The sequence below is a fragment of the Erpetoichthys calabaricus genome, chromosome 7 (assembly GCF_900747795.2).
Source record: "Erpetoichthys calabaricus chromosome 7, fErpCal1.3, whole genome shotgun sequence".
NCBI lineage: Eukaryota > Metazoa > Chordata > Cladistia > Polypteriformes > Polypteridae > Erpetoichthys > Erpetoichthys calabaricus.
In genome coordinates, this window is record NC_041400.2 from 196,110,760 (window position 1) to 196,127,527 (window position 16,768).

General features: G+C 39.0%; 2 protein-coding genes across 6 annotated transcripts in view; one reads left to right on the forward strand and one right to left on the reverse strand.

Annotated features, from left to right (window-relative positions):
• Positions 1 to 16,768, reverse strand: part of pigg (phosphatidylinositol glycan anchor biosynthesis class G) — a 1,234,979-nt gene that overhangs the window by 314,766 nt on the left and 903,445 nt on the right. The window lies entirely within an intron of this gene.
• Positions 1 to 16,768, forward strand: part of lef1 (lymphoid enhancer-binding factor 1) — a 165,227-nt gene that overhangs the window by 88,692 nt on the left and 59,767 nt on the right. For all 5 annotated transcript variants that reach the window (XM_028805894.2, XM_051929930.1, XM_051929931.1 and 2 more), the window contains exon 4: positions 13,510 to 13,642. In XM_028805894.2, the coding sequence (XP_028661727.1) occupies positions 13,510 to 13,642 (133 nt within the window). The remainder of the gene's footprint in view (positions 1 to 13,509; positions 13,643 to 16,768) is intronic.

The window sequence follows — 16,768 nt, forward strand, 5'->3', positions numbered from 1 at the left end:
AAGGATGATATCAACATGGATTACCTGATTTACCTTACCACGTGCACATTCCAAATTAATTCCATGACATTTTCTCTCTAGTAACTGAAAGATATAGCTTTCTAAACCTAAACACTCAAGCATTATTATATCTGTACTGTTAGAGTGAATTCCAAGATACAGTAAATCAGGGTATTTTAATCTAAATAAGTTTAAATCTGATTTTGAAATAGTATGCTGTTAAAGTCAAGTTTGTCAGAGAATCCCTTTTAAGTTTGTAACATTTGCTATTGTAAGATTTATATTTGCATCAATAGCTGGTTAACAACAAACTAAAGAGTGCAACGGCTGAATCAGATTGATTAGACTTTCAAATGTCGCAAAATCCTGGAACTTTATTTTTCTAAATCTATCCCTATAATATAAAACACCCAGGGAAATAAGACTATTGATTTACTGTATGCAAATGTTAAAGACGCATACAGCGCCACCCCGCTGCCTGCGCTTGGGAAAGTGGATCATAACCTGGTGCTGCTTCAGCCTCACTGCAAACCAAGAGTGAGGGTCCTACCTACAACCACATGCTAATTCAGGAAGTGGTCCCCTGAGGCAGAGCAGGCTCTGAGAGACTGGAACTACAGACTGGGATATCCTGCAGGGATCACATAGTGAGAACATTGAGGAGGTTGTTGACTGCACTACTGACTACATCAACTTCTGTATGGACATTGTAGTTCCAGTAAGAACTGTATGCTGCTATGCCAACAACAAGCCATGGATTACAAGTGACATCAAGGGCCTTTTCAACCAGAAGAAAGGGCTTTTAAAGGCGGTGATCAGCATGAGCTCAAGCGCGTGCAGAAGGAACTCCGAGTCCAGCTCAGGGCGGCGAAGGAGCAGTACAGAAGAAAGCTGGAGCAGAAGTTGCAGAATAACAGCATGAAGGAAGTGTGGGATGGGATGAAGATCATCACTGGCTGCAGCTCGAAGCAGGGTGCCACCATCAAGAGAGACGTGAAGAGAGCAAACCAGATGAACAACTTCTTTAACAGGTTTGACCACCCTAACCCACTCTCACTCTCGCCTTGGAGTACTGCACCCTCCACCCATCCTTCTGCTGATACCAGCATAGGAGAAACATTCCCACCCACAATTACAGCAGTGCAGTTGAGCAGAGATCTGAGGAGATTTCGTGCCAGCAAAGCAGCGGGTCCAGATGGAGTATCGCCACGACTGCTGAAGGTCTGTGCATTGGAGCTGGGGGGTCCTCTACAGCGCATCTTCAACCTGAGCCTGGAACAGGGGAGAGTCCTGAGGCTTTGGAAAACATCTTGCATCACCCCAGTCCCAAAGGTATCACGTCCTAGTGAGCTGAATGACTTCTGGCCTGTTGCTCTGACATCACATGTGATGAAGACCATGGAGAGGCTGCTGCTTCACCACCTGAGGCCACAGGTTCAACACACCCTCGACCCTCTGCAGTTCACATACTAGGAGAAGGTGGGAGTGGAGGATGCCATCATCTACATGCTACACTGATCCCTCTCCCACTTGGACAGAGGCAGTGGTGCTGTAAGAATTATGTTTCTGGACTTCTCTAGCACCTTCAACACAATCCAACCTCTGCTACTTAGGGACAAGCTCACAGAGATGGGAGTAGATTCATACCTGGTGGCATGGATCGTGGACTATCTTAAAGACAGACCTCAGTATGTGCGTCTCAGGAACTGCAGGTCTGACATTGTGGTCAGCAGCACAGGAGCGCCGCAGGGGACTGTACTTTCTCCGGTCCTGTTCAGCCTATATACATTATTATTATTATTATTTATTATTATTATTATTATCGGACTTCCAATACAACTCGGAGTCCTGCCACGTGCAAAAGTGCGCTGACGACACTATCGTGAGCTGCATCAGGAGTGGGCAGGAGGAGGAGTATAGGGACCTAATCAAGGACTTTGTTAAATGGTGCGACTCAAACCACCTACACCTGAACACCAGCAAAACCAAGGAGCTGGTGGTGGATTTTAGGAGGACCAGGCCCCTCATGGACCCCGTAATCATCAGAGGTGACTGTGTGCAGATGGTGCAGACCTATAAATATCTGGGAGTGCAGCTGGATGATAAATTAGACGACTGCCAATACTGATGCTCTGTGTAAGAAAGGACAGAGCCGGTTATACTTCCTTAGATGGCTGGCGTCCTTCAACATCTGCAATAAGATGCTGCAGATGTTCTATCAGACGGTTGTGGCGAGTGCCCTCTTCTACGCGGTGGTGTGCTGGGGAGGCAGCATTAAGAAGAAGGACGCCTCACGCCTGGACAAACTGGTGAGGAAGGCAGGCTCTATTGTAGGCATGGAGCTGGACAGCTTGACATCTGTGGCAGAGCGACGGGTGCTCAGCAGGCTCCTATCAATTATGGAGAATCCACTGCATCCACTAAACAGGATCATCTCCAGACAGAGGAGCAGCTTCAGCGACAAGACTGCTGACACCGTCCTGCTCCACTGACAGACTGAGGAGATCGTTCCTCCGCCACACTATGCGACTCTTCAATTCCACCCGGGGGGGGTAAACGTTAACATTATACAAAGATACTGTCTGTTTTTACCTGCATTGTTATCAATCTTTAATATTGTTTTTTGTATCAGTATGCTGCAGCTGGAGTATGTGAATCTCCCCTTGGGATTAATAAAGTATCTATCTATCTCTATCTCTATCTATCTATCTCTATCTAAAACGCTCTTTATTGTGCTGTTGTCAAAGAACCTTTTTTTTGTTTTTGCTAAGTCAGTATGTTGGTCCAGAAGTAAAATATTAACTGGCCCTGCAGTTTAACTGGTGGATTGCACTACACTCGTCACCATCCCTTTCAAATATATGACCTATGCACTTTCATGAAGTTTGTCACATTTTGGGGATTATATGAATAGGCATTTGTTTGGCTTCAAAAACCAAATGAATGACACAAATTTAGTGTTTGCATATCCATATTTAGCAATGAAGTATGGCATCTTGCCCACCCTGCTAACTGGCATTATCATAGTGCTTTGAAGCACTGAATAAATCTTATTTTGGTAGTAAATGGGAGCAGCTCACTTCTTCGCTAGTGTAAACAAGACAGACAGCCATTTTGTTTAGAGACTTGCCTCAACTTAATGTTCACAATTCCAGGAGTGCCAGGTTAATGCTCTATCGCATATTGTGGAGATCAGTCTTGGTGTCCAGGGGCTGTGAGACAGCATACAGTGGCAGTTGTGCCAGTCTTGTGTGAGACACTTATGTTTGGTATGAGTAGCATAAATTTCCTACTAATTTTCTTTACATTATAGAAGCTGTAAATAATTGGAAGTTTGACCTTTAATTCCTTTTTCCCGCTTTATAGCAGCATGCCTGTCTATCTTGTATAGTTCCACACTTGCATATTTTGTTAGCTTAGCTGTGGAATAAGTTGGAATAAATGGAAAAAATTTGGAAGAAGTACAGTTCTTCCTAGAGCAGTTCACATAGCTAAACTGAGCAATCGGGTGGGAGATGGACCTTAGAAGTGACAAGAAACCTGATAATCACTCTGACTGAATTCCAGGGAATCTGTGTGTGGAGAAACTTCCAGAAGGATGACCAAGACTGTACTGATAAGGGCTTTATGACAGAATACCCAGACTGCAACCTGTTCCAGTAAAATTTACATGAAAGCCCCCTTGGAGTTTTCAAAAAGGTACGTAAAGGACTCCTAGACCGAGATACAAGATTATCTGGTTTGCTGAAACCAGGCATCATGTTTGGAGGAAACCAGGCACCTCTTGTCTCCTGTGCAATACCTTTCCAATGGTGGGAGCATCAGTGACTGGAAGACTTGTCAGGGCAGAAGGAAAGATAAATTGAAAAAATTGCAGAGATATCCTTAACAAAAGCCTGCTGAGTGCTCTCTGGAGCTCAGACTGAGTCAAAGTTTCACCTTCCAATTGGACCATGACCCTAAGAACAAAGCAAAGACCACACAGGAGCAGCTTAAGAACATCTTTGGGATTGTCCTAGAGTTTCCTTGCCAGAGCCCAAATTTTGAGCCCAACTGAACATCTTTGGAGAGACCTGATAATAGCTGTCCACCAATAGTCTCCATCCAACAGGACAGACTTCAAAAGGGCCTACAGAGAAGAATTGCAGAAAATCCCCAAATTCAGGTGTGCAAAGCGTGTCATGGCAAACCATGAAAACTTTAGGCTGAAATCCCTGCCAAAGGGGCTTCAACTAAGTACTGAGTAAAGCAACTGAATATCATATTTCAGTTTTTTGTTTTTAAGAAATTTGCAAAAATTTCTAAAATCCTGTTTTTGCTTTATCATTCTGGGGTATAGAGTATTGGTTGATGTGGGTAAAAAAAATGAATTTAAGGGATTTTAACACAAGGCTGTGACAAAAGTGAAGGGGTCTGAATACACACTGAACCCACTGTACACAACAATTTGCGGGATGAGTAAGTGTGATTCAGTTTGAAAGATGTTGTTTAAAATGGTAGTCACAGATACCTAATACCTATTAACGCTCCCTCTGTGAAAATAAGGTACATATATACATGCGTCAGCTCTTATAGTTGTAGATATGAAAAATGTATTAGTGTCCACGTAAAATGTGGCTTCCTATGAACGTTACTACTGTACGTATCTGCTGCTCATGCTTAAGAGCCTATGGCCCTGCAACATTTTTTTATATTATATTACTGTGTTTTAAACTTGGATTATTCTTCAAATAGAACAATTGTAAATAGACTTAAAAAACTCACAACCCCATAATCCACTTGTACTCTTGTAAAAGTCCAGTAAGGCAAATTCACAGTGACTAGAAGAGAATCTCAACTTAGAGCCATGTGAACAGATGGAATTATTTGCCCATTTTGAACTTTGGAGTTTTGGGTGCCTCCAAATTTCACAACCATTTTGTCTCCTCAATTGATTTTGCATCCTCTTGCAATTTAGAGGCTGGCGCCTCTCCATTTGTTACCCCCATCCTAAGAGTGAATTTCACAAGGGCTTATCCTTTGTAATGTGAACTCTTGACGGTAGCCTGTGAAAAGTGGCAAGGGGGCTTAGGAATGCTGCTAAATGCTTATAAAATTTCAACATTTGCCCACTTGTAAAAACCAAATGTGACATGCTATTATTTCTGAAATTTCTTTTGTTTTATTTACATTAAACATTTGAATAATTGTGACGAGAACAGGCCATTCAGCTCAACAAGCTGTTTCTCGTAGTGCACTGTGTTGATGTTCAGTTTGCTGCAGGCTGCGCTGAACTGACTAAATGCTTTCCATTTTGTTAGGTCATGAGAATTGATTAGGTCACCCTGGGGGCAAGTGTCCAGCAGCTGAAGGGGGTTAGTCTGTTGGTGCTGACTTGTAATTATGTCACCAACTTCCTAGTTATCTGCTATGCCCTAAAAGAATAAATAGTTCTGTTGTATTTGTAGCTACCTGCGCAGTGCAAACTTATGGCATCATTCGACCAACTAGTTGGCTGACTTGACACTGTGGCGCTGTGACAGCAATAAAGCGCTCTGTAAATTGGACACATTTCTGATGCTTTTTTTTTTTTTTTTTTTTAAGAGAAGCTGCCGTTCAGATAAGCTTTTAAAGGAATTATTTTTAAAAACTTAGTGGCATTGTTCAGATGTTCCTTCACAGTGGGGTAAGCATCATGTGTGACATTTGATTTGTGACATTTGAAGTATTTTTCTATGTGTGTTTTTTTTTTTTTTGTTTGTTGGAGCCTGCAGGCCCAGCTATCCCATCTTTCTTTAGGCCCAGATGCTCCTTTTGGTTTAATTGTACACATCTGAACAGCTCACCCAAGTGTGGCGCACTACAGACTCTTTATTAAGAAGTTGAGAGTAATGAGGAGTGACAGCCTGTGGGGGTGGGGGTAACGTAGCTAATCTGCAGCGCTGCAGTCTCATTGGTGCAGCTCATAAGATGCTGGTGTGCTTTGGTGTTGGTGGTGGAGGGGCACCTAGTGGGAGGGGTTAACATCTGCGTCTATGCATACATGCCTATATTAAAATACCTAAAATCAAAAGCAAGCATGTTTATGTATTTATATAATGTATCCAAGCCTCTACAATTCAATGTGTTGGAAATTGAAGTCTTTTTTTTTTCCTTCTTTTCTCCCTGCCTATCCAAATAAGACAAGGCTGCAGCTTAAATTAAAATCCTCGAGGTCCTTATCTCCATCCCACAGGAAAGCAAATCTGAGTTGAAAAGCGTAAAATTAAGAGAAGAGCGGGGATGCTATCACTTGGGGAAAACTGGTGGCTCGGCTGTGGAGATGTATGGCTCCAGGGGTCAGTCACAGGCTGTGCAGATAGAAGTTGCCAGTGGAGGAATGGACTTAAATTGTCTGTCTTTCCCTTCTTTTTATCTTGTCTATAACTCTGATTCTGCAGCTAAACAGCCGAAGTGGAGGCACTTCGTCATAATGATTTGCTTTTTTGCAAATTACACTCTCTTGTGTTTGGTGTGGTGGTTAACAAGAAGGAAAGGCACAAATTAATAAACGCCCATTTGTTGTGCAGAGCTGCATAAATGCTTGGGAATTTGGTTTTAGTGATTGGTGTTCTGCATCACAGAGCAATGACTGGGCTGGCTGGTACCAATTCTGTCCCCATGAAAATATTTTTAGTGTGATTATGGACCACTCAGTGCTTTGTGAGGGTCAGACAGATTCTCAAATGGAACCTGGAAAACTGACTGAATTGAAATGTACACTCGCTGAGCAAATTTTTATGATGGCTATACCAATACTGGTTAGGGTCACCTTTTGTTCTCAAAACAGCCTCTGTTCTTCGTGGTATGGATTCATGAAGATGTTGGAAACTTTCCTCTGAGATTCTGGTATTTGTTGGCCTGATTACATCACATAGTTTCTGTAGATTTGTTGGCTGTACATTCATGCTGTGAATATCCTTTTCTACCACATCTCAAAGGTGTTCTATTGGATCCAGATCTGGTGACTGGGAAGTCCAGTGAAGAACACTGAACTCATTGTCACATTCATAAAACCAGTTGAAATGACTTTCTTTGTGGCATGGTGCATTATGCTGGAAATAGCCATTAGAAGATGAGTAAATTGTGGCCATGAAGGGATGCACATGATAAGCAACAAGGCTCAAAGAAGGAGGCTGTGGCATTCAAGTGATGATTGATTAGTATTAATGGCCACAAAGTGTGCCAAGAAAACATTCCCCATGCCATTACACCACCACCAACCTGGATTGTTGTCATAGGGCAGGTTGGGTACATGGATTCATGCTGTTGGGAGCCAGTTCTGACCCTACCATGGCAAACATTTAAATGGTTCAGACTAGGCTACATTTCTCCAGTTTTTAAATGTCCATTGTTGGTGATCCTGTGTCTGCTGCACCGCCAGCTTTCTGTTCTTGGCTAAACCTGTGAGACCTGACATGGTCTTCTGCCATTGTAGACCATCTGCATTAATCTTTTTCCCTGCAGTTGTACAGAGTCATTATCTGAGTTTCCATAGCCTTTCGGTCAGCTCAAACCATTATGGGCATTCTCTTCTGAACTCTGTCATCCAGAAGGCTTTTCCATCCACCAGCTGCCAGTCACTGGATGTTTTTCTTTTCCACTCCATTTAGGGTTATATCTAGACACTGTTGTGCATGACAATCTTAGGAAATCGGCATTTACAAAAATACTGAACACAGTATGTGTGGCACCAACAAGCATGCCATAGTCAAAATTACTGAGGTCACGTTTTTTTTACCTCCTCCTGGTGTTTGATGTGTACATTAACTGAACCTCCTGACCTGTCTCTTCCTGCAGGGTTTTATGCATTGCACTGATAAGCAGGTGCACAGGTGTGCTAATGATTTGTGGAGCGAGTGTGTTAGATACCACATTAATAGGTTTAGCATTGTCTTCACAGGACATGTTCAAAAATGTAATGATATGAAGAGGAATTAGCTGTTCAAAGTGCTGGAATTTAACCGCCATGTCACATTACATCACTTTTTTACATGATCTTAGCAAACTGGAATCACTTATGTCATGCTCATATGAATGGCAGTCATGTCGTTTGATACATCTAGCAGCTCAGTCCAACCAGCCTACAACTTGCCCTGACAAAATCAATTTTGTCTTCAGTCGTAGGGACAGGCAAGTGTGTGTGAGGGAGAGCAGGCAACAAATGAGCACTCGCCCACCCAGAAGTACAGTGAATATAATGCAGCTGCAAGGAATAAGTAATGCTTGTTTTGGACGTAAGAAATGGAAAAGAGTAATCTGTTTGATGATGCGTGTTTTAAGAAGTTTTTATATATATATATTCCTCTAATCCCTAATGGGGCATCGGGCAGCAATTGACAGCCATTGGATCCTGCAAATGGCCAAACTGTGGTGCATCTTCTCATGTTACAAGCTCCGAGGTCTTTCTGCACTGCAGCTCTCCATGACTTCCTGGGTTGTCCCCACGTCTTTTTCCTCAATCTGTGGTTTCCAGACCATGATGATGGAATGTAAATAGAAAAAAAAGGTTTATGATTATGTCTGATCCCACTGCTGGCTTTGTCAGGCAGCATGTCATTTTCTGTCAGAAAAAAGGGGAAGTTAACAATACTTTGGAAATTTGAAATTGTGCAGCAAAGTCACTGCACAGTCATTTAATTTGTCATACCCTTCAATTTATTTTAGTCGTGTAATCTGACATACTCAATGTGAAATCATCCGCCACAGTTGTTCAGTTTAACATCACCTCCTAGTAAAAGTCATGTAATATCGGCATAACTGATTATGACTTTAAAATCTCTACGTGTTTTGTTATTAGTCTCATTGTAGTACTTTGAAAATGGTTATAGTTTACCTGTGTAGAGACTTTGGGCTCCATATGAAAAGTACTTTTTTAATCCACAAGGTGGTCCTAATTTAGTCATTTAATTACTCTTCAAGCAATATAGAAATCTGTGACTCATGTTCCAATTTTATTCAATTATTTTTTACTAGCCGGGGTACTTGTTGAAGAGAGATAATAGCAAACATTGTTTTTAATTATTCTTGCACTACATTTACCTTCAGAGTTTTTCTCTGTTTCCATTTGTGTAAATATCTCTTCACTGGCACTCCGTTTCTTGAGCATGCTTCTCAGACTCTCTGTCATTATTTTTGAGACTCCTTTCTCGCTTCCAGTTTTATACTTGCCGTCTTTTGAAGGCGAGACTCTTGGCGTGTGTCCTCTTCGTGTATCTCACACTTCCTTTCATCATGTCACTACAGCCAAACTGACCAGGTAGATTGCCTTGAGGGACTGGAGACACAGACCTTAATGTCTTCTCATTAATTTGTTTCATACTCTTTTTGGGTCTAAGGCAGGGGTCTGCAAAGTCAGTCAACCAGAAATGCAATTTTTATGTTTGAATTGCGTTTGAAGCAAAGTGATGAACATTTACTATGGTTTTTTTTTTTTTTTTTTTCTTCTCTAAAAAATGGATGCAGTAATTTGGAAAGGTGAAACATCACAAGTCAGAGCTCTGAAAATTCTGATCACACATGAGCGCTGCATTATATCTTAGACTTTTTTTCTCCCTTTCCAAGGATATCTTCCAAATGATTTGTAGCCTAAAGCAGATGAGAAATTCTCAGTCCTTCACTTCCTTCTCTTTGGTTTCCTTCCAAATATTTTATTAAACCAGATAGTTCACAATGAATGCATACAGGTAAGTTGGAGACCTGCTGGTTGCTGTCTGATATTTGCATCTTATTGCTAACAAGAAGCAATTAAAAAAAAAAAGATCAGTTTAAGATTAAAATAAGCAGTAAAGGGTGGGAAATCTTAACAAGCAAGTCCATTAAAATGAAGCATAAACATCTTGCATGATCAATAATGAACTTCTCATTAAGACATTGGGTTGGATCAAAATCCTGTAGCCATTGTGTCCAACTTTGCAGACCCCTGGATTAGGCTGATGTTCCAGGGTGGGTCAGTGCCCGTTTTTCCCCTTTTATTATTTTTGCTGTGCATGCTGAAACCATTAGACTTTTTCTTAGGTTTGATGCAAGTTAGGCTGTAGTAGAAGATATACTTTAATTCAGTAGCATTTAATTTGGTTAACTGTAACCATGGCTTTGGACAGCATAGCTCCTAAGGCACAGTTTCCATTCTTACTTCTATTTTAGTCCTCTGTTATTTTATTTTTGCACTCATTTGACAGAACTATTCTATATGTTAATATCGCCTGCTTGGGGGTACATTCCGATTGACATATGACGATTCAAATATAACCTTTTCAATTCAATTTAATTCAGTTTATTTTTGTGTAACTCTCTTCGCTGAGTGCTGTGACATGTTCACAGGATTCTTGATTACATGAGTAAATATTATTATACAGTGGATTTAGAAAGTTTTCAGACCCCTTCACTTTCTAAACACTTTTTTGTGTTTTAGATTTAATTTTAAAAGTTGAAATTTGACATTTTTGCCCATCAATACTGTATACTCTCAATAGCTCATAATGATGAAGAGAAATCATGTCTTCAGAAAGATTTTGTCAGTTTATTCAAAATTGAACACTGAAATCTCTAATTCCTAGAAATATTTAGACCCATTGCTACAGCACTCCTAACGTTGCTCAGGACCACCCTATTTGCTTTACTTCTCCTCAAGATGTTTCAAACTGGGATCCCGAGTTGTTTCGTTATGTAGTGGGTGCGGCAACGCACTGTACCAGTGCATACTCCCCAAATTGACTTGACTTAATCAAGTTCTAGAAACATCTCATTTGATTTGAAGTCTACCTGTGGCAAATTAAATTGATTGGGCATCATTTACAAAGGCACATGTGTACCTGTCTATAGACGGTCCTGCATGTCAAGTCAAAAACCAAGCCATGAAAGCCAAGGAACTCTCTCTAGACCTCTGCAGTCAAACTATGATGAGGCAAAAAGCAGGGCAAGGGCATCAAACCATTTCTAAAACTTTGGGTATTCCAGAGAGCACAGTGGCCCCAATAATTTTGAAATGGAAGAAGTTTGGAACAATCAATACTCTTTCTAGTAACCGGGACAGAAGGGCCTTGGTCAGAGAGGTGACCAAGTACCTAGTGGTGACTCCAACAAAGCTTCAGAAGTCCTTTGCCAAGATGAGAGAACCAGTTGGAAGGGTAGCCATTTCAGCAGCACTCAGTCAGTCAGATGTATACGGTAGAGTGGCTAAATCCTGCTAATTCAGTTCATGTTAATGTGAAGTCTACAGCCAAGACAACACTGGAGTGACTTTAGGACAAGTGTCCTTGAGTGGCCTGGTTAAAGCCCAGATTTACATGTGTGGAGAGACCTTAAGATGGCTGTTTACAGATGCTTTCCATCCAGTCTAACAAAGCTTGAGAGTATCTGCCAGGAAAAATAGGATAAACTGTCCAAATGCAGGTGTGGCAAGCTTATAGATACTTGACCAAGAAGGCATGAAGTTGGAATCGCTGCCAAAGGGGCTTCTACAAAGTACTGGCTTGAGGGTTTAAGTACATATAAATGAGATTTCACTTTGTGATCTAAAGTACATTTGCAAACCTTTCTGAAAACATGTTTTTACTGTTATTTTGGATTATTAAGTGCAGGTTAATGGGTAAAAATGGGACATTTCTCCATTTAAAATTACATCTTCAACACAGTTAAGTGTTCAGAAAGTGAAGGGGGACTTGTATAGGGTCATTATTGTCACATGTACAGAGCAAAATTATTTTCTTGCTTATTTGCTCTAGTTACAATAATGAATACTGTGTAAACTAGTTAAAAATGTAAAAACAGCTTTCGTCATATAATCAAAATACTGAACAACTGTGCAATATTTTATCAAATGTTTTAAAATGTCTGTAAAAGATGCCTGAATTTAGCTTTTGTAAAAACAGTAACCCTGCTTTACCTTGCATAACTTAATGTCTATACTCCAGAGTGTATAATAAATGGACAGGACCTTGTTAAACTCCAGAAATTAAGTTTATTTGCCCCTGCAGCAAAATGGAACTTCAAACATGGTGAAAAACAGTAGCTAAACAATATATGTAAGTGCAAATCCAAGAGCCAAACACACAATATAAAGTGCCTATGCCAATCTGATGACAAGAGAAGGCCAGTAGTGTGTGCCAGTTCATCATAGTGGAGCAAGTAAAGGTGCTCCTGGACAACACGTCATATATAGAGTGCACAGTATTAGTCCTAATTTTGACATCATCCAGTAAACACAAGTCAAGATTTGAAGGTTGTTGCTTGAAGTCCTCCTCCTCACCACACTACATTGTTAATTTATTCCATGTGTCTGTCTTTGGTTCTTGTGTGAATACAAAATTTGTAACATTTGTGCAATGTCTTCAAATCATGTCCTTGAGTCCTAGGCTGTTTAAATCTACTGTTGGAGAGAACACCTGTAAGCTGGAAGGTCCTCAAATACGAATAACCTACTTTCTCTGTATTTAAATTGAAGACATGCTTTTTTCCCATATAATATAGTATAAAATATGAAAAAAATCTCAGATGTAGCATCACTGGTGGTAGAATTAGACTTTAGTCCTATTTTAGTTAGTCTTGGCACATTTTAGGCTGATGAGCTATCAAGCCAGCTTTTTTTTGTCCTTTTTCTAATGATCTTGGGCCCTAGAGGCATTTTCTCTGAAATCTGAAGGTTTGTTTTTCCCCCCTCTGTTGCCAGGTGGCCTTAGTGTAATATTTATAAATTATTGTTTACTTCTGGTTATTATGAAGAGGTGTAAGAATGTATTTTTTTTAAATAAAAAGGCCCTAAATATGGATCTTTTTATACATTTTAGTAATATGTGTGATTTTATCTTTTGTTACTTATATTTTTAAATTTGTACATAACTCTTTATCTTTTAAAATAATTAACTAGAAATTTAAAAAATGCATTACTTGTATACTCTTTGAACACATCCTTGTATTCTGAATGTTTCTTCATTCTGAAGCTATTAACTGAGCTCTAGAGCAAACCATCAATACATAACGACACTCAAATGGCTTTTGTAAATAAGTTTAGGTTTTTTCAGTGCATAATGTCTACCAAAATCTTTCAAAGGCCTGTGTGTGCCAATAATATACATCTCAGTAACATTTGTCAGACAGAGAGTACTGATCCCAGGTTAGATGATGTTGTATGCCCAAGTAAAATTATGACACAATGCCTATGCAAATGCTGCACTTCTGTTGAAGTGAAGTCAATTTTATCTGATCCCAGTTTAAAATTACAATTGGAAAATGCAAGAATGGGAAAGTGGAGAGAAAGCAGATTGGAAAAAAAAGAATCTGAAGTCTAGAATACATTTTGCCCATCATTTGATAGTCTTATATGTAAGGCTAAATTTGTTTCAGTGTGTTAATTTGAAAATTAAAATTCCAGATGTTTTGTAGGAATTTTTTTGAATGACGTGTTGGGGATTACAGAGGTAGTTACCTTTTATTTGCCCTAACCCTAAATTGTGTGTGTTTTTTTTTTTTGTTTTGTTTTTTTTTTTGCAGTCAAACAAAGTTCCAGTGGTTCAGCCTTCACATGCCGTTCACCCACTCACTCCTCTGATAACCTACAGTGATGAGCACTTTGCCCCAGGACCACACTCTGGACACCACCCACAAGATGTTGCCTCCAAACAAGGTAAATGTGGCTCCTTTTCTAAGTGTGTGTCTTGTAGAACTGAGTAGTTCTGTATATTTTTTTAGATATATCTTTCATCAGACTCTTCTACCCTCATAATTTTGAGTATAAGTGGTCTGACAATATAATATTTTTTTAAATTTGGGTGTTAGTGAAACCATAGCAAAGGAAAGAACAGTCAAACTATGAAGTAAAGTAAGTCGGCACATGAGCCAATGTGTCTCAGAGAGTAGATTCATTTGGACAAAAAGAAACAATCTTGCTGGTCAGAACAGAATATTTTACATATTTTTGTTTAGTTATGCATTTGTGTATTTAAATTATAACTAACTAATAATTGGATGCCTTTTCTTTTTATTATTTACTACGTGCATTCAAGGTGCTATTTTTTTCTCTTGTTCTACATAAGACATACACTTTACATTCAATTTTGCTGATGCCTTTATCCAAGGTGACTTTAAACATTATGATACAAATGGTTACTTTTCTTCTTGGTTTTCCTTTTGGATCACAGGTAGGACAAGCGACTTGCTCATGGTTGCAGAGTCAGTAGTGGGACTTGAACCCACAACTTCAGGATTTGAAGTCCAAAGCCTTAACCATTACATCACAAGACATAGCAGCAGACATGACTTTACTTGTATTATCTTTTGCGACGATACAGGTCATATCAAGTTTCTTATTGCGTGTACTCCTTGTATTGAAATCCTTACTTGCATGACTCCTTGGAACATTTGACAACAATACAATATAAATAAAGAGTATATATAATATGCATTTGTTTGTGTATGTATGTATATGTAATATATATATATAAAATATATTGCAATATTTGAATTTGTATGATTGTTCAGAAACCACGTCACCTGTTGATAGAGACTGTCCTTCATACAAGTACAATGGTCAGAAGGCAGCACTGAGAAAAGCAGCTGTGCAGGAAGGCAGATGTCTGTAATGATCCTGGTTGCCTTTCTAAGGCAGGGACTCCTGTTCATGTCCTGAATGGAAGGTGGCTGGGTACTGGTCATATTCTGTGCCCCCTTCACCAACCTCTGCACTGCTTTACCTTCTTGAGCTGAGCAGGTACCATAACAGGATATGTTGAGGCCAAATAGTGTGGACTCCACTGTGCAGCAGTAGAATTTCATGACAATAGATGGAGAAATGCAAGCTGCCCTCAGGTGTCTATTGAAGTTGGAGGTGCTGGTGAGTCATTTTGACCATTGTACCCACTTCAGTTCATGTATGTTTTAATCGTCACATGAATAATAATTTACACTGCAAAGCAACATTAAATTAAATTTTCTGCAGTAATTTTGGATATTTTGTACTTAAATTCTCTGTAGCAAGAATGGATTTAAATTTTCTAAGTTGACAGTGAAAATAAATAAATAAGCCAGGAGACTAAGTTCATAAAGAGAGCTCATTAGTGGCGCACAGGAAGTGAATTAATTTGTAGTATGGGAGTTGATGCATTATTTTGTCATACTTCAGTCATTGGTAGACTTTGAAAATAACGAGAAGCACACACTGTAGAAATGTGCCCTCAACAAAAGAGAGGTAATGTAAGATCACCATTAGCAAAGTGATCTAAGTTCAGCAGTGAGATGAATTATCGATGTGACAAGTGCAGATGAGCCATTGATGTGAAGGAGGGAGGCTGCATGATACTGGGTACAGTTCAAACAAGAGCCATAATCTGCTTCTTGAGGTCATGACACAGGTGCACTTCCACTCTTCTCAAGTTATCTCTTTATTAGATCATTAACGGAAGTATAACGTTAAAAATTGTGGTTCTTCTTAAAACTCTAAATACTAATACTACTTTATTCTGTATACTTTCTAAAGCTCTACCAGTGAAAAATACAGGTGTGTATTATGTGAAAAAGTGAGTTTACTACTTTTAAAATTTAAAGGTTCACATGTCATGACATAAATATCAATCTCATATTCCTCACTGAGTCATAATGGGTTTTTGTCCTTAAATATTAAGCTAACATGCCTTGTGTTTTTTTTTTGTTTTTTTTTTGTTTTTGTTTTTTTTAAGTGTGTGCGTGTGTACAGAGAGATATATAGTTATTGTTGCATAGAGTTTTATAAATATGTATAGATATATATTCGAGCTGTCAAAACAAAAGCATGATTACATTTTTTAATCAAAATCAATTGCAAAATTTAATTCAACTAATCTCATTAAATTGATTGATTTGATTTTGTTTTCCCAGTGATGTCCTTTAAGGCTCTGTGAATGTTACTGCTTTATAACTTATTAGATGCCCAAATTTTGAAGACTCTTAACTTTCATATACTGTAAATCATTAGTACTTGACACAGTTGTCCCACATTGAACTTAATGTGTAAGAATTGTCAGAAATAGTTAATCTGAATGACATCTCTCAACCATTTATTTTAAACTATACTTAGAGGTCTGCTGTTGTCTGCATTCAATTTTTCAATAGCGGTACTTAAAGCTTTAGATTTTGTTTCACTCATAGACATGGATCCAGATTTACATTCATGGATTGTACTCCAGTACAGAATTTACTGATTAAACATTAGTTTTTAACAGTAGCAGGTTTTGTTGTTTATAGATACACCAACAAAGTTTTACTTCTGTAATATTAAATTTGCTAGTACTAAGTGTGCAGATATCTGAACCATCTAGGAGAGTTTTACATCAAAAGCAGCCATCCTAAAGTTTCTTTTGTCAGCCATTGTTAACAAACTAGTCCAGATAGCAAAGGGTATAGAACAACGCATGCGTTAAAAGTGATTAAGGAAAAATAATGTGTTTATACTTTTTGAAATTAATTACATTCCAAAAAGTTAGTGAAGGGTTGCATTAACATGCATCTGCCAAGCAAAAGAGGGTTAAAGGTTACTCCTACTCTGAAAATGAAAGAATGTAAGACGCATATTATATTGGCTGCCCAGCCTTCATCAGGTGTTTATATATCTATGTTATAGTTTTATAGGTTGCTGCTCTAAGTACCTGGTGTTGCACAGGTATAAATAAATGGATTTGGTTGAACTGGCTTTTGGAAATTCAACATGGCTAAACACATCCCTAAATGAGAGAGAAAGACAAACTATAATTCTGCAAGACAATTGGAATTGTTATCCAGA